Below are 24,306 nucleotides of genomic sequence, written 5' to 3' on the forward strand. Positions count from 1 at the left end.
GTTGCACTCCACGCTGATGGCATACAGCCTGCTTTAGATTCTCTCTCTCTCTCTCTCTCTCTCTCTCTCTCTCTCTCTCTCTCCTCTCTCTCTCTGCCCCCCACCCCTCAAAAATAAATAAATAAACTTAAAAACATTTAAAAAAGAAAGAAATCTCTCCATATATACATATTGGCTAATTAGCTGAAAATAAGTTTTTCAGTTTAAATGATTAATTTGGTTGTTGAGACTACAGATTCACCACACGACTCAATAGTCCTTCCAATATTTCTTTAGGTAGTAGTACTACAATACTATGCGTAAAAAAAAAATTCATCATGTTCTATTTGGCTAAAATTCATAAGCAATATCCAAAGTCACATTGTAAAACTGGTTTAGGACCTTACGCTGATGTTTAGCGTAACTGGAAAACTCAGTTGATTACAGGGTTTGCCTGGTAACTGTCACAGCCCCAGCAAAATCGTCAGTGAGGAAGAGCAGTTGTTCCCAAGCCACAGCTTTATGTCTAAATTGTGCAAAGGGCTCCTCATGACCAGGGGAACTGGTTTGTTGCATTGGGCAGAATTAATGACTTCTTGTGCCAAACATTCTCCAGGCTTGAGGTTAAGGTTATTACTTGTTGGTTTCTGAGTCCTTCCTTTGCAGAGCAAGCTCCCGGGAGTATACAGTTGAATGCCCTGAGGATCTGGTGTAGAAACTAGAAGCGTAAGGTCAAAATGAAGCCCCCGTCTGGACCATTCTAGAGCAGGAGGTTGAGGTGCTTTTGGGAGACTCTTAGCATGAACGGCGGAGAAGCTACCTGGACACAAGGAGCTCAGCTCCCCCTTCCTCAGTCCCTCACTGTCTGTTCCAGCCCCAGGAGTTTACATGACTTCGCACAGCTGCCCTAGTTTCCTTTCCTCCAGAGGGAAGGCCTGACTCCCCAGAAACGTCTCAGAGTCTACGTGAGGGCCTCTCCATAGTTTCACTGTCTCCCTGAGGTAGGGCTGCTGGGTAAAATACAGGATGCCTAGTCAAATTTCAATTTCAGATAAGCAATGAATAATATTTTAGTGAGTATGTGTCATGCCATATTTTGATTCACTTCAGCGTATCAGTTGTTGACATCTTGCCATATTTACTTCATCTCTCTCTGATATACTCTTTCTTAAATTATTTCAATGTAAGTTGCAGACATCACAATGCTTTGTTCCTGAATCCTTCAGCATGTATCACCTATGAATTAAAGTACTTTGTGACACAACCCTGGGCTTTGGAGACCCACAGACCTGGCCTTGACTTACTGGCTCCGTGAACTTGGGATAGCCAGTGCCACCATTTCCTTGTCTGAAAAATGGGAATTCTTGTCTTGCAGGGTTAGCGTAAGGCTGAGATGATGGCATAAAGCTCTAGCACAGCCCCCTGACTCCTAGAGATCCAGTAAATAGTAGCTGGCCATGGTGGTAATGGTACCCGAGCTGAATGTCAGGGAAGAAGATAAAAATGAAGAAGGTAACGATAAAGTCGCAACTGTTTTGGAGCAGCTGTGTTTGTAAACTTCCCTCTGTTCTTGCATTTCCCTCCTCCTTCTCTACTTGGTCTGCTTATACAGACACACACACACAACATGCAGTCCACTGTGGGACTTGCAGGGATTCCTTGACACACACCTAGCAATGGAGTGGACAAAAAGAGACACGTTAAAGGTACAGGAAAAGCCAACACTTGAGGGCAAGATTTGAAAGGAATTAAATGTGGCGTGAGACCTGGCTTGAGTGTGGACTCAGCTGAGAGTGGCCGGGGGGGGGGGGGGGGGGTGATGGCGATAGGGGTGGAGGCAAGACACAGATGGTGAGGAGAACCCCAGGTCGAAACAGAATCTGCCATCAGCGTGAGTCTGGCAAGCTGTCAAGGATCGCTTTCATTGTTAGGCTTTGTATTTGCTTTGTTTAGTTAAAGACTCCCGTGTAGTAAATGTTTATTTCTATCTCAAAACTGCCTTAGTCGACTTGAGATTTGGAGGAAGAAGTTCAAGTCAGACTGTTATAAAAACAGCCAGTTTTACCCTCTTTTCTGGAAAGGATTGTGCCCTCCTTTCTGGAAACTCTTCTTCTTGTCTTTGGATTTTTGGTTGCCTAAGAGCTGGACGCAAACCAAAGAAGATAAACTCAGGGAGTTAACCCATGTGTCAATTCATGCTGGCTCTTTTGAGGTTCCTAATTCTGAGGTGATTATCTTTACTTTAATAAATAAATGAGATTACGAGCCCTTTCTCACTCTGAAAGTCTTCACACACTGGGTGCTTGTCAGGATAAGTTAGCAAGGAATACAGTGTGCTAAATCAGCCATCCTGGCAATAATAGGGAAAGAAACACTGTGAGGCTGATTGTGGGGGATGGCGGCTCTTGGAGCTTTTGTGGGAGCCCTGACCACAGCTGATGAGGCATCAGCTTCGCCTTTGTTTTTGCAAGGACAGAGGGAGAGGCTAGATGAAGTAGGTTCTCTGTGGATCCACGCCTCCTTTCCCTTGGGGCCTATTAGTGACATTTTATAGAATCTGAGTTTCTCAGATTTTCATTTAAAAAAAAAATAAGAGAATAATTATTTTTTCTGCTTCCAGAAGTAATTTATTTCCGTTGTAAAAAATCCCAATGCAGAAAAACGTAACAGAGAGAATGGAAGACGCCTTGTAATCCTGTCCCATAGAGATGTGTGCGATTAGATGTTTAGTGTGGATGTTTTGAGATTTTGACAGTAATTAAAATATTGAAATTTTAAAATTAACTGTATTTTACCGCACTGACATTTTCATGTTTGAATTTTATCTGCTAGTCTTGTCCACACATTGTCTTTTTCCGTTTAGCATAGATCATGAGTGTGTTTCTTATTTGGGTATAGTCTTCCTAATTTTAATGGTTGCTTTCTACTCCAACCTGTGAATTATCATAATTTACTAAACCATTCTTTTCCGTTTGACATTTTGGTTATTTCTGATTTTATGCTAATTCCTCGTTGTCTCAGCCTAAACCAAATTAAAGATAGCACTGGAAGAGAGGATCATGACTAAAGACTTCCTGTGTGGTTTCTTTTCTCTTTCATTTTTTAACATTCAGCAGATTAATGGGAGTGACATGGTTCCTTTTTTTATTTATTCTTTTTTTGTTAAACTTTGTTTTATTCTTTTCATTTTTTTCATTTTTTAAATGTTTATTTCTGAGAGAGTGCACACACAAGCAGGGGAGGGGCGGGGGGGGGGGGGGAAGGGGGACAGAGGATCCCAAGTTGGTTCCATGCCGACAGCACAGAGCCTGATGTGGGGCTCGAACCCGCGAACTGGGAGATCATGACCTGAGCCCAAGTCAGACTCTTCACTGACTGAGCCACCCAGGTGCCCCTCCTTTTTTGTTTTAAATCAAGATGTGGAACCCTCCCATCCCCACTCAAGATGGCAATAATCAGGATCACAGTTACCATTCATTGAGCATTTTGAGGTGGCCTGAGATAAGCTCTCTGCTGAAATCTCATTTAATCCTTACAATCATCCTAGCCAAGCCCTCATTCCCATTTGTGCCCATGTAACCTTCTAAAACACCTCTTGCCTGTGTCAACGCAAAATAGGCAGCATGGCACAATAATTATTGCCAAATTAAAAAACAAATGCAGCCTAGGTAAAGAAAGACTATTTGAAAGGACTAGTGCAGTAGGAGGCAGGAGATGTGCATTTGGGAGATCTTTTCCCATCTGAGAAGGAGAGTAACAAGGCTGGGAAGGAGAGAAACTTAACCAAATTTGGTTCACAAGCATTTTTTCCTCACCTTATTGAGGTATGGTTGACAAGTAAACCATGACAAGTATGAGTTGTGTAAGTTGTGTAAATTGTTTATATATTTTGGATACTAACCTCCTATCAGATATCTTGCAAATATATTCTCCTATTCAGTAGGTTGCCTTTTTTGTTCTATTGTGGTTTCCTTAGCTGTGCAGAAGCTTTTAATCTTGGTGTAGTCTCAATAGTTTATTTTTGCTTTTGTTCCCCTTGCCTGAGGAGACATATCTAGAAAAAAATGTTGCTTTGGCTGATGTCAGAGAAATTGTTGCCTGTGTTATCTTCTAAGATTTATATGGTTTTAGGTCTCACAATTAACGTCTTTAATCCATTCTGAGTTGATTTTTGTATTTGGTGTTAGAAAGCAAAATGAGTGAAGGGGAGTGGGAAATACCAACTTCCAGTTAGGAATGAATAAGCCATGGGAATAAATCATGGCAAAAGAAAGCAGAGGGAAGAGAGTCAGTGATATTGTAATAGTGTTGTATGGTGACTGATGGTAGCTACACTTGTGAAGATAGCATTATGTGTAAACTTACTGAATCATATGTTGTATACCTGAAACTAATGTAACATTGTGTGTCAACTATACTCAAGAAATTTTAACTGTATACATTTAAGGTGTACTACATGATGTTTTGAGTAATGTATGCATTGTGAAATGATTATTATAATACTAATTAACATATCCTATCACCTCAGTGTGTGTGTGTGTGTGTGTGTGTGTGTGTGTGTGTGTGGTGAGAACACTTGAGATCTATTCTCTTAGCAAATTTCAAGCATACAATAAAGTATTATTAGCCATAGTCAGCATGCTGTACATTAATAGGCATTTTGTTCCTATTGATCAGTGGGAACCTGTGATTCAACTAATCAATAATGAGGCAAAAACTGGGAATGTGGAGGGTCTGAGTCTGGCCTTGTCTAGGGATAAACAGTGAGGGGAATCTTAGCTAAGTCCTATGGAAGAGTGTTTCTTTGCAGGAAGCCATTTCTTGGAACACAAAAGGGGGGTAGGTTCCTGAACCATTTACTGCTTTCCAGGAGCACTAGGCTCTGGTAAAATTCAACATTACCGGGAGCTCAGGTTTAGAGTGAGTCCTGGGGTGGGAGGCTGACTCCATCTCCTACTAGCAAACCTTAGGCATTCCCCTAACCTTTGAGCTTTGGTCTCCAGAAGTGTAAAAACAGGGGAAATGATTTTCACTTTGTAGGCTATTAAGGGAGATTACATGAGATAAAGGGCAATATTGTGCCTGGCTCTCGATAATGCTCTGCAGCTCAGAAATCTTCCATGGCTCCCCATTATATATCAGATGAAATCTAGGCTCCTATGACCCCAACCTACCTCTCTAAATGAGTCTCTCTACTCCTTGTAAAACCATATGCAGTCACACCTAACACTGTCCCCGCTCTGTATGTTTTATTTTCTCATTCTCCACATTCACTATCTTTCTGATTAAGCGGAGGATTCCAGGAGAGATGGACACGGAACAGGCAGGGAGGAAGGATAGTTGAATCAACTCTGGCTGTCCATAAGGTGTCTGTGACCTCCCTCTGCTTGCTAAATTTTTATTTTTTCTCCCCGGCTCACTTTAAGGACTGCCTTTCTCCATCTCAGGTCATAGAATCCACTATGTGACCACTCGCGAGACTGTTGTCCGGTATAGTCACTGGCCATGTATCACGTGCTACTTCATGCCGTCGGTTAAGTTGCATGTGTGTGTCAATACTCCCCTAAGTGGAGGCCAAGCTCCTGGCATGCAGAAACCATATCTGTGTTGATGGATATCTCTGACCATGCCTAGCACATACGTAGTGTTTTGAGGACTTGCATTCATAGTTCTATCCTTTCTAAGCACCACCGTGGGTATAGCACTGGTTTAAACAGGTTTTAGGAAAGGGGGGTCATGGAAGGACACAGATTTTTTTTCTTTCCACCCACAAAAGGAACTGGCTGTACTTAGCTCTTTAGGGTACTGGATTACTGAGAAGGTACACAAACTGATAGGGATTAGATCTCTCATGATTATGTGATTCTAACAACACTATTGCTTTCTGGTATCTGAATGTGACAACCACTTCCTCTGGTATACTTTAAAGGCTCTTTGGATTTGTAGCTAGAGAGCTGCTGTTACGAGGCTTGGCACTTGTAACACTTGTGACTTTGCATTTGACCACTTGTCAAATGCGGGCAATTGCCTCCTGGTACCCCTCTGCACCCCTCTCCACCCCTTCTGCACCCCTCTGATTGCCTCCTAGCAAGTTCTTCTCACCTAGCCTTTTATAAGTAAAGATGATGGAAGCTGGTGTCTAAGTTTTCTAGAACTATATTTTGTTGATTGAACTAATGTTTCTTCAAGAACTGCACTGTTCTAGACACTGTGGGGAAGACTAAAGGGGGAAAAAGGACCCATTTTTGTAGGTTAGCACCTTCTATTTTAAAAAGCTAACAGTTAACTTCGTACATGACCATATTGAATAGACACACTTCCCTTCCCATTTTTGCTTGCTGATATGGCCTGCTTCATGTTGATTCCTGTTAACTTCAATTTTTACAAGATGTTTTCTGACCTGGCCCCTTTTTTCCTATGAAATTCCTATGTAATGTGTTTTGGGGTTCAAAGGAAGAGATGATCCATCCAGTTAAAGGGGGATTACTCAAGGAATTCACAGAGGAGAGGACATTATTGCCTTGCCCTATTCTGGAAATTTATGGGCAAGAAAAAGAGATCCTTATTTAATGAAGTCAGAGAACTTAAAAAATATCTATTCTCTAGAAGAGAAATAAATTGTATGTTAGATTTCTTGTAGTTAACATATTAGTTTTGGGTAGGTTAAATTCATGTTACTAAGCTGTTTCTGGAAGCTATATGTGTACTTTATGGTGGAGAAACTCTACCGTATATCTTGTATAACTAAAATGGGTAGTATATTTATACCTGTTGTTTTTTTATTTTTGTTTTTTTTTAATGTTATACGCAGAAGTAGGGTTGGAAGGTAGAGAAGAGCCACCCAGGATTCCAGACCTAGCTCTGACATTAAGGAGCTGAATGAGCTTCCGCACACTCCCTTACCCTTCCAGAACCCCCATGTCACCCCTTCTCGACCTCAGCACCCTTTTCAGTTCTGGTGTTCTCTCGCTCTCTGAGCCTGACTCTTCAGATAACTAGGACTCCGGTTTAGGAGATAAGATAAAAGACCACAAGCGTTTTAAAAAATTGCCTGAAGTGACTGATTCAGCTGCTCAGGTGCCGGGCAGAGGAAGATCAGTGCATGCAGGGCAGGTGGTGAGGGCTTCTCCAAGGAGAGTCCGAGCTGAATCCGGGAAGTTGGAGGATAGGAGTTTCATGGTTTGTCTTTAAATTCTTCTGTCTCAGGAAGCTGATCTCTTCTCAGCAAATCAGTACTGGTAGTAAAGGCCAAAAATATTTCAATAATGTGTTGTTTGAGTAGAAATCTGATGATTAGACATTTTCAATGGATGCCAAACCACCAATAATCTCCAGTTCCATGGCATGGCCAACTCATGGATGTACATTTACTTTCAGCCCTCCAGATCACCAGCTTTGCTTTGATGAGCTTAGGTTTTCTGCATTCATTTATCCTAGAGCCACTTTGTTTTGTCCTGCAGAGATTCTTGAGATTTTTTTTTTTTTTTTTTTTTTTTTGAGAGGGAGAGACCAGGAGCAGGGGAGGGACAGAGAGAGAGAAGAGAGAGAATCCCAAGCAGGCTCTGCACTGTCCGTGTAGAGCCCAATGCAGGGCTCCAACTCACACACCATGAGATCATGACCTGAGCTGATACCAAGAATTGGACAGTGAACCGACTGAGCCACCCAAGCGCCACAAGATATTTTCTATTTATAATAGAGCAATATAACTAAGTTTCCTTGCAACATTCCTTCTATTAAATTGTGGCCTGGACTAATAAAATTTGTCATTCTGGGGGTGCCTGGGTGGCTCAGTCGGTTAAGGGTTAGACTTCGGCTCAGGTCATGATCTCGCGGTTTGTGGGTTCAGCTCCGCATCAGGCTCTGTGCTGACAGCTCAGAGCCTGGAGCCTGCTTCCGATTCTGTGTCTCCCTCTCTCTCTGCCCCTCCCCCGCTCATGCTCTGTCTCTGTCTCTCTCAAAAATAAATGAACATTAAATTTTTTCTTTTAAATAATAAAAATTTTAAAAATAAAATAAAAAACTAAAATTGACATTCTTTTGTGTGCTGTGTCACAGTACATTTTAGCATGTGGTATCTAACATGTTTTGAAGCCAGTCCCTTTGTCTGTTGTCACTCAAAGCCTCACTCAGCCTCAGAGGTGACCTCAGAGAATGCTTCTCTTGCAGTCTAGTCTTATTGTTTCACTGCTGGCCTTGCATTGTCTGTGTCATTTGATCTCATTTTCCTCTTTTGATCTTCTTTAAAAATTGTTTTCAGTATCAATTTCTTAGTGGTTATAAAAAATTTGGAAAATACCAAAATTCATCAAGGAGAAAATAACAGTGATCCAGATTCCCAACATTCAAGAGTTAATGACTGTTCATATTTCAGGTTGTTTATTCTCAGTCTGTCCCTTTATATTTCTTGTGTACTTCAATAATTTTTACTGTAAAAAATGCTGATTTTCCTCCATTAACAAGTTGAGGACTGTTAGGACCTCAACCTACTATCAGTAGGTTTCTGTCTCTTAACCTTGGCCGCCGTATTAATCAGGCTTCTGTTGCAGTGCTCCGTAACAGATAATTTTCAAATCTCAGTGTCTTGTAACAGTGACATTTATTTCACACTCTTGGTGTGCCCCATGGCTGTAGTTTGAGGTTGGCTGGCCCAGCTGAACTGGGCTGGACTCCAGGTTTCATGTCTGGTCAACACATCACCATTTTAGGTGAAGGATCCACAACTACCTGAAGCATGCTTTTCTCTTGGCAAAGGGTGGTTAGTGGAAACTTGCCATGCTTTTTAAGGCCCTAGCTCAAAATTTGGGTATTCCCATCCCACCCACATTTCATTGGTCAAATCAAGTCACTTGGCCAAGCCTGAAGTCAATAGGGTGAAGAAGAATACTCCTCCCATAGGGAGCCAAGGTTTATTAGGTTGCTAGGGTTTCTGTAACAGATACCACAGACTGGGTGACTTGAACAGCACAAGTTCATTGTCTCCCAGTTCTGGGTGCTAGAAGTCTGAGATGAAGGCATCAGTAAGGTTGACTCTTTGGAGGCCTCTCTCCTTGACTTGTAGGTGTTGTCTTCTTCCTGTATCTCCACATGGTCTCTCCTTTGTATTTAGTCCTAATCTCTTCTTCTTATAAGGACATCAGTTATATTGATTACAGCCCACCCTCATGACCCCATTTAACCTGAAATTTCTCTTTAAAGACTCTATTTCCAAATGCAGTCACATTCTGAGATACTAAGCATTAGGATTTCAATATATGAATTTGGGAGGGGGCCCATAACACATGGTAAGGGTGGGAAGTGCAGGAAGGATTGTAGATAAGAAACTCTAAGCAGTTAACATCAGTAAAGCTCAGCTTCGTAATCTTTAAAACAGGGGTTTGCTAGGGATTGAATGAGAAAATTCACATAAAGCCCCTACTGGTGGAGGTGGTAAGGATGGGTACAGTTCTACATCACCTGAAAGAACCAAATCCAGCCTTCTTGGTCCTATTGCCTTGTTGTACCATATGGGCAAGCTACCTTCCACAGCAGTGTATAGTCAGTGGAATCTTCATAATAAAGTCAGTAGGACTTTTGGGTACTCAACCTATGACCTTGGTTTTGCTAACACCATTTCTACCTATGAGCTATGGCTACCACCTTTCCTTTGCCCCAAATATTTATTGAAGACCTTTAATGGCTTCATAGGGCTGTGGGCTTCATATTGACCTAAGACATGGCCCTCCTTCTAAGGGACTACAGTTGAATGCCTATGAAAATAAGTGAGCCAGGAGGTCAGAGCAGGGAGTGACCCTCTCTCTGCCTCTATGTTCAAAGCCAACTGCCTCACACAATCTCCTTTTGGTTTTCTTCCCCAGAATATTGTATTAAGGAATGGTTCCGAGACCTTTGATTCCTGGAAGAAGCCCCCTCTGCCTGTGTATGCCCAGTTCTATTTCTTCAATGTCACCAATCCAGAGGAGATCCTCAGAGGGGAGACTCCCCGGTTAGAAGAAGTGGGGCCATATACCTACAGGTGAGTCCTGACCACATCCCTGCCATACCAACCAGAAATATGGAGTGGCTCCACTGTGGCCTGGGTCCACATCTCTTCCCACGAGCCTCCTCTGTGTGCTGGGTGGGGAGTGCAGGTTTTGGTTAAATTTGTCTGAATGTTGCTGATATTTGGCACATGACTATGACACCTCAGTAGAGAGTGACTTTATGGACTAGGGCCACTCTCAGCCTGTTAGTTTAGAAATGCAGATGCTTCCTCCTGAGCTGGCAGAAAGTGGTTATTGAGCCATGAAGAGCTATTCCCTATCCCCAACCCTTTTAAGGTTGTCCCTTGATTCTCTTTGATGACTTTTAAGGCCTTTGTCTGTCTCCCTCCCCCACGTACCATTTTAGACCAGGTTCTAGAACTCGTGGTTGGTCTGTAGACAGGCCTTTCTGTCTCTTATTCATTCCTTTCCCCACTGGTCCTGGGTATGAGATAACCAACTGTCAGGGTGGGTTAGAGTCTTTGGCAGTGACCATGAGCTCCAAACACTGGGGAAGTAGGAGAACTACTTTAATCATATTTTAGAAGGTTCATAGGGGGAAGTACTCTGGGATCTTAGGGTTAGAGCATTTTCCCTATTGTTGCAATACCCCTCTCCCCCACGTCCCCGCCCCCCTCAATAACCTTTCCAACAAAGTTTCTCCTTACCACATTTAAGAAAAAATAGTAGAGGGGGGTGCCTGGCTGGCTCAGTAAGTGGGGCATGTGACTCTTGATCTCGGGGTTATGAGTTAGAGCTGCATGTTGGGTGTAGAAATTACTAAAAAAATAATAATAATAAATTTTTAAAATAACAGAGGCAGCAGATAGCAAGATCTTTTTTTGTGTGTAGAACTGCTAAATGGTAAAAAAAAAAAAAGCCTCAAAATTCTGTTGTAATCTATTGCTCAATAAATGGTTGATGACTAATTTATATTATGAATCAGTGCTACTCCCTGTGCAAGAATTCAGAGATAAAAATCTTGGTCCCTGCCTCAGGTGCTCATGGTCTAGCTCTGGAGTCGAATGCCTGTTTTGACTCACAGCAGCCACTTACTTACTAGTGTTTTGCACCTCGGTTTCCTCATCTGGAGATAAAAATAGGACATCCACCACAGGATTGTTATCAGGGTTAAATGAGCCAATGAGTCAGTATTGTTAAAGTGCTTAGATTAATGCCTAGCACATAATTAGTGCTAAGTAAGTGTTTGATATGATTATTAGTCTTTGCGGATTGTCTTAGTCTGTATAAATCAATATCCTGATTTGTAACGATGAACTCTGTTGTCATATAAAGGAATTTTAAGTTAAGAAAAAAAGGGAGGGTGGGCACCTGGGTGGTTCCATAGGTTAAGCATCTGACTCTTGACTTGGGCTCCGGTCGTGATCTCATGGTCATGAGATCAAGCCCTGAGTTGGTTTCTGCACGGAGTGTGGAGTGTGCTTAAATTTCTCTGTCTCCCTCTCCCTCTCCCTCTGCCCCTCTCCCCCTCTCCCCCTCTCCCCCTCTCACACGTGCATGCTCTCTCTTTTAAATAAATAAATAAATTAATTAATTAATTAATTAAATAAATAAAATTTTTAAAGAGAAATCTTAAATAAATACTTGGGTCTTCACTTTAAAAATTTTTTTGTATGGGTTTAATACCTAAAGAAACGGTTTACTGGGTAGAGCAGGTCGTGTTTCAGGCTGTCCTGCCTGGGGATAATTGGAAGCTGTACTAGAGATAGGATCTGAGTGTCCTGTTTATCTGTTTTATCGTTTTGCAATTTTCACCATTTTTTATTGTGATTAAAAGAAAATAATAGAAATGCATCATAAGTGTGCAGTTCAGTAGTGTTGCGTATATTTTTACACTGTTGTGCAACAAATCTCTCGAACTTTTCGTCTTGCAAAACTGGAACTCTGTACCCTTTAAATAACTCCCCTCCCTCTGTGTCCCAATCCCTAGGAACCACCATTCAACTTTGTTTCTATGAATTTCACTGCCTTAGATGCCTCATATGAATGGAACCATTCAGTATTTGTCTTTTTGCTTTTTTATTTTTTCACCAATTTTTTTCAGGTCGGGGGAAACTGCCTCCATGTAAGAATGAACTCACCTGAGAACTAAAGAAAATCCTAACGATTTTCCCTCTGGGTCTCCTGGACCTGTTCCTATGCTCATTATCCTCATCTGAGAAAAAGACATGCATTCTCATCACACTGCACCCAAAGAAACCCAGTACTCCATTAAAATGTCTTCTGGGCCTTGTGTCTGCTAGCTTAATATGCTGTTGTAAGTGTGGTCATGGGGACAAATAAATCCTAGAAGTAAAACAGTCTCTGATTGTTACCATACTCCCTCCATGTTCCCATTTTATTTTTTTTAAGGTTATTTATTTTGAGAGAGAGAGAGAGAGAGAGAGAGAGAGAGAGATTGAATCCCAAGCAGGCTCTGTGCTGTCACAGCGCAGAGCCTGGTCAGGGGCTTGAACTCACGAACTGTGAGATCATGACCTGAGCCGAAGCCAAGAGTTGGACGCTTAACCCACTGAACCACCCAGGCACCCCCATGTTCCCATTTTAGAGGGACCAAGAATTACTCGTGAGAAAAGCTCAGGAACATCTTATAGGGGGGTTCGTAACCCAGGATCCACAGATTCCTAAGGGGTCCATGGATAGAATTCAAAGTGGTCTGTGACTTGGGTAGGAAAAAAATTATAATTTATTTTCACTAACCCCTCACTAAAATTTAGAATTTCCTTTGAGTATAAATGTAGGCGACAAACCACAGTGGCATAAGCAGTACCCATGGCTTCATCAGGAATGGAAACACAGATATTGTTGCGTCTCATGATAGCTGTTGCTCAAGATACCGTTCATTTTCATAAATACTTCAAAATTACAGTAATTGTTAGACTTGCTGCTGCATCTTATTTAAAGTATCAATAAAGAAGCATGGTATGTTACCATATCACAGATTTTTTAAATGATACCTGTATTTTCAGCAATTGGTTTCCTTTGTGATCCCGAGAATTTTGTTCTCCGTATGTAAAAACATTTATCTGAGAAAGGGTCGATAGACTTTACCAGACCGCCACAGGGAAGATCAAGAACCCTGAGAGCAGATCCAGTAGTTTGGAAGGCAGGTTGGTCACTCATTGATTGTTTCATATTTGCCCCTGAGTTTGCCTTCCTCTGGTTTTTCTCCCTGCCCTGGTTGCTCTTCCATTCCACTGCCGAGGTGATTTCCCAAAGGAAAGCCTGGCATTCCCTTCCCTTCCCTACTCAGTCAGGGTCCTAGTGACTCTTCTTGTATGAGGTATCAGGCCTGAGGAATCTGGCTCCTTGTATATGTCTAGCTTCTTTGTTGTGTTTAAATTTTAACTTAATGTTTGGGCACTCTCAACCTCCAATTTTATACTCTAACCAGAGCTGTCCAGCAGAAATTTACTATAGGCCACATAGGTAATAGAAAATTTTCTAGCAGTCACAATTTAAAAGGGTGAAATTAATTTTAATATTTCATTTACCCCAATGCGATCCCAAACAGTGTCATTTCAACATGTAATCAATATCCAGAATTATTAATGAGATCATTTATATTCTTTTCTTTCCCCCCATGTTAAGTCTTTGTAATGTGTAGCACATCTAATCTTGGACTAGCCACGTTTTGAGTGTGTAACAGCCACATGTGGCTGGAGGCTACCATATTGGACAGCACAGTTCTACTATATTCCAGTTGTTTGTAAGTGCCCAGACACACTGCTGTGCCATTATGTGCAGTTCCCTCAGTCAAGAATGAATTCCCTACCATTTCTCTCAGCTCTTTGGTGCTGCTTCCTGAGACTATGGATGAGCTCTCCCTGGTATATGTGTCTGTTACAAAGTGACTAAATGCATTTTAACAATTGGTTACATATTTGTCTTTCTTCCCAATGTACTGAAAGCTCCAGGAGGGGCAGAAACCAAGTCTTTCATCTCAGAAAATCCCGTGCCTGGTGAATATTTGTGAAACAAGGGAATGGAACATCCTCAGCCATGGCTTAAATCCTTAGGATGCAAGAGGAGAAATTGTTCAAATCCACAGAATGCAGGTAGCTCAGCTGGGACCACAGGACTTAATCATGGAAGCCCAGGAGGCAAGGATAGGTTCAAGAAAGAGGAACAGGGTCTTGGAAATGAATGGCTTGGTTTAGGAACAGATGCTCGCATGTGCCGTGCAAACTGCTGGGCGTCCTTCTCAGGGTTGAGTGGGTCGTAAACTGGAGTTTGCAGAAAAACATGGCTTTTTAGTAGCACTTACGGCTCTTCTAGTGAGCCTTTTGTAGTCATCTAATGGATCTGATTTCTATCACTTGTGATTTAATTATGCTATTGTTTACACAAGAAAGATTGAATACTCCAGTAACTCCTGCCCCAGTGCTTGATAGTTCATGGGTTCCCTCCCAACTGAGTCACCTGCCTTGATTGTGTGCGAAGGGGCCTGGGGCAGGAAGGGGAAGGAAGGGGAAGGCGCACTGGCCTCCAGTCCTGCAGGTGAGTGCGGAATGGTCTTGGTGGTGGGAAATGTCCCAGAAGAGGATGAGGGCAAGGCCACACTGAGCTGTGGAGGCCCTGAGTAATTTGACATACAGTTCACAGCGGCACATTTCCCCAGAGGTTCACTTATGGGTGACTCGAGAATATTCATGATTTTGGAAAAAGATGATGGCAGTTCTGCGAAGTAGATAAAAACCAGTCAGTCTGGTTTAAGGAATGTAGTGCATTATCTACATGGGTATAAAGCGTGGGTTGAGCAGCCCTGAAACAGACCTGTTAGCAAGGAGCTAATCTGCCTCATGGTTCTGTTGCTTACCGACATATTTGCCTAAAATGTGTATCCAGTGTATGATATTCATTGCCTTCTGCAGCCTTTTTGAGATTCTTTTCATTTTGTCAGGTTTATTTTTCTTTTTTGCCTACTAATGAGCACATCGAAAATTAAAAAGAAAAATTAACTTGTCCAAAGGCTCTTTCAATGAACTTTCATATTTCTAAGACATACTTGCTAAATTTACAATATCCCACTAAATATCTCCTATTTGAGTTTCTTGGTTTTGTGGTTTGGATTAATTTCTTTTTTAGGCTCATATTATTGCTTTAATAGTAAAGGAAGAGACATTAGGGATAAATATCTCATAAGTGTTGTTTTGTTTTTAGTTATTCTTTGACCATTAAGTAGTACTGGATTATAAAATAATCAACCTATACAATATCATATGCAGCATTACCTTTAAAAGCATAATCTGTATTTTATATTGTTGACCCTAAAAGTAAAACAACCAGTTATAAAATGGGTTTATTCAGGAATAGCAGAGGAATTGCAGTTCAGGACATGCAAGCTATAGCAAACCATAGGCAAGTCTTGAGTTCAAAACAGAGGAAAGTTACTTTATAGAGAAAAGTAGGAATTGGGAGGGGCTGTTTTGAAAGGATGTCCGTTGGAGGGAAAATGAGAGTTCAAGGTCATGATGGTTTCTTATTGCTGACTTGTATTTTCTTACTGGCCCAGCTCATTGCTGGACAAGAAATATTTTTGGTTTCCGTCTGCTACCGAGGGCAGGTTGGTAGGGTGTGTGAGCTCCCTCTTCTGGACTCCCGACTTTATTTTATTTTATTATTTTTTTTTAATTTTATTTTTTAACGTTTATTTATTTTTGAGACAGAGAGAGACAGAGCATGAATGGGGGAGGGGCAGAGAAAGAGGGAGACACAGAATCGGAAGAAGGCTCCAGGCTCTGAGCCATCAGCCCAGAGCCCGACGCGGGGCTCGAACTCACGGACCGTGAGATCGTGACCTGAGCTGAAGTCGGATGCTTAACCGACTGAGCCACCCAGGCGCCCCCCGACTTTATTTTAAATTAGGTTACCTTTATTTGGTTTCACATTATTATAAAAATAACATATATAAGCAGTAAAGATAAACTTGAAAATGAAGTAAAGTAAGACAAACTGCTACCATCCATGTTTTCACTATCTCAGAGATAACCAGTGCTTCTATGTTACTGGGTATCTTCTCAGCCATTTTTCCATGGGTGAGTTTTACTTTTACATGGTTGTCAAATTCTATATACCTATGTATGATATGCATCAACATATACATAATATGTACATTCTACTCACTTAATATTACCTTATAGGTATTTCCCCATATTATGTCTTTGTCTTGTAAGTCAACCCAAGTCCATATGCCCAACATGCAGGAAAGCCAGTCACTGATACTTGGAATGTGCAGCAAGGAAAGGGTTTATCGGAGAGGCATCCAAATGAAGAGTCAAGGGGAGGGCAGGTCTCAAATCCCCCTCCCCAAAGGGTTGTGGTTGCATGTATTTAAGGATAAGGGGTCAGAACGTCATGAGGTATATACTTGAATAGAATATGCTGGTTGGAAATAGGGTGAAGGGAGGTGTCTTTCTTCCTTTTGGAGCATGTGTGCACATTCAGGAATCGTGTCTCCTCATTGGGATACATGTTCACTAAATGGCAGAGGAAGCATGGTAAGTGTGTGGAGGGGAGATCTTGGGGTGTGCCATCACAGAGGTTACTTTCGTTCATTCCTGATCCCTTTGGCCCAACCACAAGAATTCTTCCCCATTTCCTCCAATCTCAGCTACTCTTATTGGTAATGAGTCAACTTCTGCAAAACAAGCTCCTAAATCAATCTGATTTAACAGGGTTTCCTTAGAGTAGAACAGTCAAGCATTTGTTAACTCACCATGTTGGGTTCAGTCTTTACACAAAACATTTTAATGATGGTAATCTTCAGGAGCTAGAGGGAATATATTATAGCACTTTACTTAACCATTTCCTTTGTCTTGGATGTGTAGATGAGCTCTCATTTCATCTTTTGGTTACCACATGGGTTGACTATTCTCCCCATGTTTGCCAGCAAATTGTATTTCCACACTCTTAGCTCTTATCTTTTGTCTGCTGCCTATCTGGGTTCCGGTGTGTTCATGCCACTTTTAATAATGATATTAACTCTTCGTCACATTTGTGGCAACTGTTTTTCTATTGTGTGCCTTTTTAATTTTTAAATTTATGTGTAGTCAAATCTATTTTCTGAACTTTGCTATCATTTCTGAGCTTAAAAAGTCCTGTTCCCTTCAAAGGTTTGATATTCAAGTCTATTTTCTTGTACTTCTCTTGTTTTACATTTAAATTCTTAGGAATCTGATCAGTTCCTTCCTTACAATTTAGCAAAGGTAGGAACTTTGTTTGAACTTTCTAATTGTGTCTTATTAGCCCTTTGGTTCTTTACTCATCTTCAAGACCAGCTATATACATTTTTTTTAATATTAAAGAGCTGATAGAAAACTCAGAAATGCCAGGGTTATTGTCTCATTATAAGAAAATACTTATCTCTTTTTCTAAACCTGACTCAAGCTCTTCTCTGATATCACCTTTTTGTTTTTTCCAAGATAGAAACACAAGTTGCTTTAGATAAATTAGTTTAAAAAAAAAAAATCCTTGAACTGTTTGAAAGTAAGAAAAATAGAAAATGATCCCTCCTGCTCCCCACTTTCTTACCTTGATGTCCAGGTCCTTGTGAGTTTTAAATGCACATGGCAGTCCTGGGTGACTGGCCTGCACGAACCAGGTGGGTTGGGGTAACACTTCAAGGATGGGGGACCATTTCCATCTTTAGAAGTGAAGTTGTTTTCTGCACAGCCCCCAACAAATGCAGACTGTGTTCTCCCCGCTCACCCCCAGCTCTTTCTCAGAATTCTGCTTTTGGCTCTAGGTTTTTAATCTTTCACTTAGTTGACAGGGCAGTGGTAACAGGAACTTAAATACAGGAGCTGCTCAGTACTGCTGGGGATGGAAAATATTCTTCTGCCCTTCGAGGTTCTTCTAGCTGGTCTAAGAATTAAATTGACACAAGACAAAGATTATCAGGAGAGTCAAATTTAACTATGTACCTACGAGGGTGCATGTAAGCATGAGATTCCAAAGACAGCCAGGCAAAATGAGGTATATATGTCATTCAGAACTAAGGAGAATCGGTTTTGAGTCTGGGACTTCAAGAGGAAGGAAAACAATTTGCAGGAAGATGAAAAAGAGTAAATTTTTGGTAAACAAATGTCTGCAGGGCCACTCAGAAACAATGGGAAATAGAGGACTCTGATCTAACAGGCCTTGCCAGATTTCTCCCTGTCATGTCTAGTTCATATTCCAGTGTGAATCTGTGGTGATAGCTCTCTTCCAGGAGCAGGTTCTCTATCTAAATTCTTTTAGGCAGTCAGGGAAAGGTCAAAGCTTCTTCCTGAGTCATTTGGGCCTTGATTGTTTTCAGGGCAAAATAATCAGCATGCCAAAGTGGCACATCTGGAGGCAAGTGGTCCTGAACCCCGGTGGCACCCCTCCTTTGGGCAGCTTCCTCCCCTCTGCCCTTTCTTCCTTGGTAGGCACATCCACTCTGTGATTCACTTCTCCCGTGACACAGCTGTTCAGCTCAGCTGGCCCAGAGCTGCAGGCTGCTCTTTCTAAATCTCCTCTTGTAGTGTGTCCTCTTCCGCATGACCACAGTTTTGCTCACTTCTCCATGTAGGAAACACATCCAATGCATTCATGCTGTGCTGCCTGCCCTCGCTGTCTCTGCCTCTATTTGGAATTCCCCCCACTCTCCCACCTAGGGGAAGCCTCCCCCTTCCAGAACCAGCTCCCGCATGATGACAACCTCAGGACTCCCCTTCCGGTGCCCTCCTTCCCTCCTTGGGGTGTCTGGCTAGAGCCTCGGGTCCACTTCAGAGCACTTTCCACATGGGAGGTAACGTTGGAACAGCAGTCTTGTCCTCCCATGCTGTACCGTGGATTTCTTTGCAAACAGAAACCAGATCTTCACATCTCTCCATCGCAAGAGCTTCTTGTAAGCCCGCTTGAACTTGGTATTAGTAACTAATGCTTCCTAAGCACTCAGTATGTACCAGGCAGTATTCTAACCAGATTACAAGTTTATGTGGATTTAATGCTCCCAACAACCTTTTAAGGAAGGCATGTTTTTATCTCCATTTTACAGATGAGGAAACTGAGGCACAGAAGCAGTAAGTTCTAAGTCACAGAGCTAGTAACTGAGGAAGCCAAGGTTGAATGCATAGCCTGGCAGTCAGCTGTTTACCCATACTTCACCTGATGTGCTCAGTCACTGCTGACAGTAATTCTCAACAAAGAGCAGTGTATGAGTGAAGAACCCAATGGGTGAAAGATAAGGATTATATGACAGTATTGTATGTATCTAGTTTATACGACATCTCCCAAGAAATTAGATACTGCATAGATGTTAATTTTCCAGCTTATTGAAGGTATTCCTTTTGGTTTCCTTATCCTGGGCTATTATTTATCTTCTGTGATTGGTGAGATTATGTTTAATCGTTCAGGGGTTTAAAAACTTTTTTGTTTTATAAAGTAAGAACTCTGGGGGTGCCTGGGTGGCTCAGTTGTTTAAGTGTCTGACTCTTGATCTCAGCTCAGGTCATGATCTCACAGTTTGTGAATTCGGGCTCAGCATGGACAGTGTGGAGCCTGCTTGGGATTCTGTCTTTCCCTCTCTCTGCCCCTTCCTTGCTCACTCTCTCTCTCTGTCTCTCTTCCTCTCGAAAACAAATAAATAAACAAACTGAAAGAAAAAAGTAAGAACTCTGTTTTAATGAAAAAATGTTTTTATATGAAATACCTCTAAATTCAATCTTGTATTTTCCTGCCTGATTAAATAGTTCATGGCATATAACTCAACCTTTGCTTAATGTCTAGCATCATCACTATGATTAAAAAATAGTAAGCCATCATATGAGTCTGTGATGTCCTGGGGCCTTCAACATTGATAAGATTTATTAGATCCACTAAATACCACGGATCGTATCAGGCACTTTCAAGTACAGTTCCTTAATTAATTGTCTAGGTCTAAGATTTGCTTTGCCATTTTTTTTTTAACCCTTGTTTCTATTTCTGGAAGTTTCTTCAGTCTTCTTGGACACTGTAGAGCAGTAATCGAGCACTTCTTGCTCTCAGTCTACTGTTCAGCTGGAGACCACCCTGCTTCTAGTTGACTATCGTTGATGAGCTGTGGGGGAGACTTGGGTAACCAGACTTGTTTTTATTATTATTATTAAAACCCCTCTCCTCACACTGTGGCCTCCTTGTGGTTGCCAGAAGACAGGGGGCTTGGGAGGGGAAACATTTTGGGTTTCCTCCATCAGTTGCTATTTTGACAGGGAGGCACCCCCACCATCCCTTTCCTTGGCCTCTGCAGAGCAGGAGACCACTTCTGATAGCCAGTGGCACCGTGTTCCTTCAGTTAGAACACAGGCCATATGTCAGTCATGCCTCAGGGCGACTGGTGGCTGTGGGAAGTCATGTGGCTAGCTGTGAGTGACCTGACGTGGCCCCTTGGCGCCTGCCAAGGGAATGAAGTATTTTTATAGTTTGGTAATCCTTGCTTTGAACTTTTGAAATTTATTGAGAAAACAAGTCAAGTTATAGTGCTTCAAGTGATTGGAGCCTCCACGATCGATTTCCTTTTAAAACACTAGGTTCTTATGGGCTAAACGATAAAGAAAACACTTAAAAAGTCATCTCCAGAGTCAGTAAACACAAGCCAACGTAAGTGAAGCAGGCTTGGAATTATTCAGGCCTCTAGTTCATGACATCTGGGTTCAGTGAAAAAAACGTTAAAAGCCTTTAGCAAGGTTATCAGTTTCCATCATTAGTCAGAAAGCTTGGCAAAGTTGATCCCTGGGCTTCTGCACCTGGGTTGGGTCCCAGCTCTTGGCTCCTTGGCCTAGCTTTCTTTGAGGGCAAGTTTGAGGGCAAGTTGGTTTTCACCCTGGGGACACTTTTTCTATTTCTAGTTCCTTAGTGGTCAGCGAGGCCACCGCGGGGTCCTGGGCCGCAAATACCAAGAGCTATGCCTAGAAAAGGCTGTTGCCTTCACCCTCACTACAGGGAGGCTCTGGGACTCGCCAGTGGGGAGGGGTGCCCCTCTCTTCAGGCAGAAACCTTGGTGCAGGCAGGGGTTTGCCTTGAAGTGTCCTCCTCCAGCTCTAACAAGTCACTTTGCGTTAACTTACGTGTAGAGTCAAGGAGAACCTTGGACGTGGATTCAAGTGACCAGGATTCCACACCTGGTTCCCACACTTGCTGGGGAGTCCTGGGCTAGTTTATCTGAATCTCTGTCAAAGAACTGGGTTGTGATTTCTATATAGAGGTCTTTGGTTACAAGCCAGACAAGCTATCTCTGGCTAATGTAAATGAAAGGAGATTTATTTGAAGGCTATAAAGTGGGTTACAGATTCCAAGGAGCAGCTGGGAAGACAGGACAGCTTTAAAGGTCCACATCACAGGAGTGCATGGCTCATCATGTGTGCACCACAGCAAGAGGAAGCCATCTTTCTACTGTGTTTGCATCTTTTTTTTTAAGTTTATTTATTTTGAGGGACTGCCCCCCCCCCATTGCCAGCACAGAGTCCAATGTGGGGCTCAAACCCACAAAACTATGAGATCATGACCTGAGCCGAAACCAAGAGTTGGATGCTTAACCAACTGAGCCCTCTAGGCGCCCCAGATGTGTTTCACATCTTAAGGCTTTGTGCTCAGGATCAGAGGCCTAGGGAATGGAACTGGTCCAGCTTGGGTCCCACATCACCACCCAGTGCAGGAGAGGAAGGAAAATGGGGCTCCGAGCAGAAGAAAAGGAAATGAATGAGTGTCAGATAACCAGAGTCTGCAGGTTTCATTCTGTGGACATTTATGAAGCACCTGTTGAGGGAGGCCATGTGATACAGTGGAAGAGCACTGTGTGTGATTTAGAACTTAGCTTCAAATTCTGACTCTTCTGATGCCCATCTGTGCCCTTTGTTTCCACATCTCTAAAAGTGGAGCTAAAATACTTTCTCTGTCTGTACCACGGGCTTGCTGTAAGGACTGAATGGAATCAGATGAAATCATGTGGTTAAACCCTTTGAGGAGATACGCAGGGTCAGATATTTATCTATTGCGCATAGCTTCGTGCTTAATGATGAAGAGCAAAGATATCTGTTTTGATGCATATATGTGTATATGTTTGCTTGTTATTTACTTGTCTATTTTTATTTTAAATTCTGGAAAGTGAGGGATACAAGTTTCATTAGCTTGCTTGGAGTACCTGAAGCATCAAAAGAATTCCTTCGTAATCTAAATGATGTCACTAAGCAGTTCACAAAGACCTGGTACAGACAGCCAGCTCCACCAGTGTTCAGAAAAGGCCGGTTGTGGTCAGGAAAGGCCTTGGGGGAGGTGGTGGGTAGCTTTTGTACCTTTGTCAGAATTATAAACTCTTATAGATTAGCCCTGTCCCATAGAAATACAATGTGAATCACATATATAATTAAGATTTTTTTCCAGTAGCCACATCAAAAAAAAAAAAAAAAATGAAAAAGAAACAGGTGTAATTAATCTGAGTATTTTTTATTTTACCCATTGTATTAAAGTACTATTATTTAGGGGCACCTGGGTGGCTCAGTCAGTTAAGCATCTGGCTCTTCATCCTGGCTCAGGTCAAGATCTCGCGGTTCCTGAGATTGAGCCCCACGTCAGGCTCTGCCCTGACAGCATAGAGCCTGCTTGGAGCTCTCTCTCTCCCTCTCTCTTTGCCCCTCCCAATGCTCTGTCTCTGTCTCTCTCTCTCAAAATTAAAGAAGTAAACTTAAAAAAATAAAAATAAATAAAATAGCATCATTTAAAAACAGGTAATCAATATCAAAAAATTAAGGAGATTATTTTACACTCCTTTTTTTGTGCTGTTTTTGAAATCTGATGTGTATTTTACCCTTACAACACATCTCAGTTTCGATAAGCCACAGTTCTACGGCTTAGCAGACACATGGCTACTGGGTCAGACAGCCTAGTCCTAAATAGAACAGGAAGAAGAAAAGGTAAGCAGCAGAGGGAGAGAAACAATAGACACAGGAATTTTGTGAACATCTACTATGAACCAGGCGGGGCCAGGACTAGCATAAACCATTGGATGAACAAAGTATCAGGTCCTGTTTTTATTTAGAAGTTTGACGGTTTGTTCATCGTGGATGTTTTTGCATTAATTTTGATTTTTCAAAATGCATTGCAATATGATTTACCTTCAGTACTGAGTGTTCTGGCACCTCTTTCATTCTGTACACAAGGCAAGTGCCTCACACCCTCCTTACCCTAGTGATGCCCTGGCTCTAGGCCCTTTCTGTGAGCTTTCTAATACCTCACCTGGGGGCATGAACCTGAACCAGACTGAACTGCATACCAAAAACAGGAGTGAACTCCTGTAATGTACTAAGTCTTGGGCACTTATTTTGTCAAATGAATTTTGAACTGAATTCAAGCTAGGAATAAAAAGGCTTTGGAAAAGAAATTGAAATTCAAACTGATCTATGAATTGAAAAATTTGAAAATATTTTGGGAGCAAACTGTCACTCCAGAGAGAGTTCAATGGCCTTGATTCCCTGGTCATGGTGACGCTTGACCATCGCATTTCCCAAATTGTAGGGGGAAAGAATGAAAAGGCCAGTGTGTTGAGAGGACTGTATCCCAGGACTTATTTCCTTCCTACATGCCAGCTTTAATCTCTAGTTGTTAAGGGATCAGTATCTGTAAGCTCTCTAGAAAATGATTATAGTGGAATGTCTTATTGAAAATAACGTCCGTGCTAAAAGAAAGGTAAAGTATTGCGCTTTTTTTTTTTTTTTATGTTTATTTATTTTGAGAGAGCAAGTAGGGCTGGGGCAAAGAGAGAGGGAGAGGGAGAATCCCATCAGCACTGTCAGGGCAGAGCCCAATGCGGAGCTCAGTCCCATGAACCGTGAGATCATGACCTGAGCCGAAATCAAGATTGGATGCTCAATCAACTGAGCCACCCAGGGGCCTCTTGCTTTTTAAAGTGGTGCCTATTTTCAAACAGAATGCGTTTCTTTCTTTTAGGGAACTTCGAAGCAAAGCAGATATTCAATTTGGAGATAATGGAACAACAATATCTGCTGTTAACAACAAGGCCTATGTTTTTGAACGAAATCAATCTGTTGGAGATCCTAAAATTGACTTAATTAGAACGTTAAATATTCCTGCAGTGGTAAGTAGGCATTTTTAGTATCATTATTGTGGCTTGTAAGAGAAAGGAAAAAGCCAAGTTAAAGCTGTTATGGGTTTTACATTTAGGAGTTACTAAGTTATGTTAAAAATATACAGATGTAAAAATATAAGTATACTTTTTACAGTTTCCTTCCTGAAAGTTCATCTGAGACATTTTATTCTGAGGTTTCTC

General features: G+C 41.8%; 1 protein-coding gene across 1 annotated transcript in view; it reads left to right on the forward strand.

Annotated features, from left to right (window-relative positions):
* SCARB2 (scavenger receptor class B member 2) overlaps window positions 1-24,306 on the forward strand; it is a 76,196-nt gene that overhangs the window by 12,905 nt on the left and 38,985 nt on the right. Inside the window, exons 2-3 of the mRNA XM_019467083.2 lie at window positions 9,837-9,994; window positions 23,967-24,114. Coding sequence (XP_019322628.2) covers window positions 9,837-9,994; window positions 23,967-24,114 — 306 coding nt within the window. The remainder of the gene's footprint in view (window positions 1-9,836; window positions 9,995-23,966; window positions 24,115-24,306) is intronic.

This window comes from Panthera pardus, unplaced genomic scaffold, assembly GCF_024362965.1.
Source record: "Panthera pardus isolate Hobbes unplaced genomic scaffold, ASM2436296v1 HiC_scaffold_13, whole genome shotgun sequence".
Lineage (NCBI taxonomy): Eukaryota > Metazoa > Chordata > Mammalia > Carnivora > Felidae > Panthera > Panthera pardus.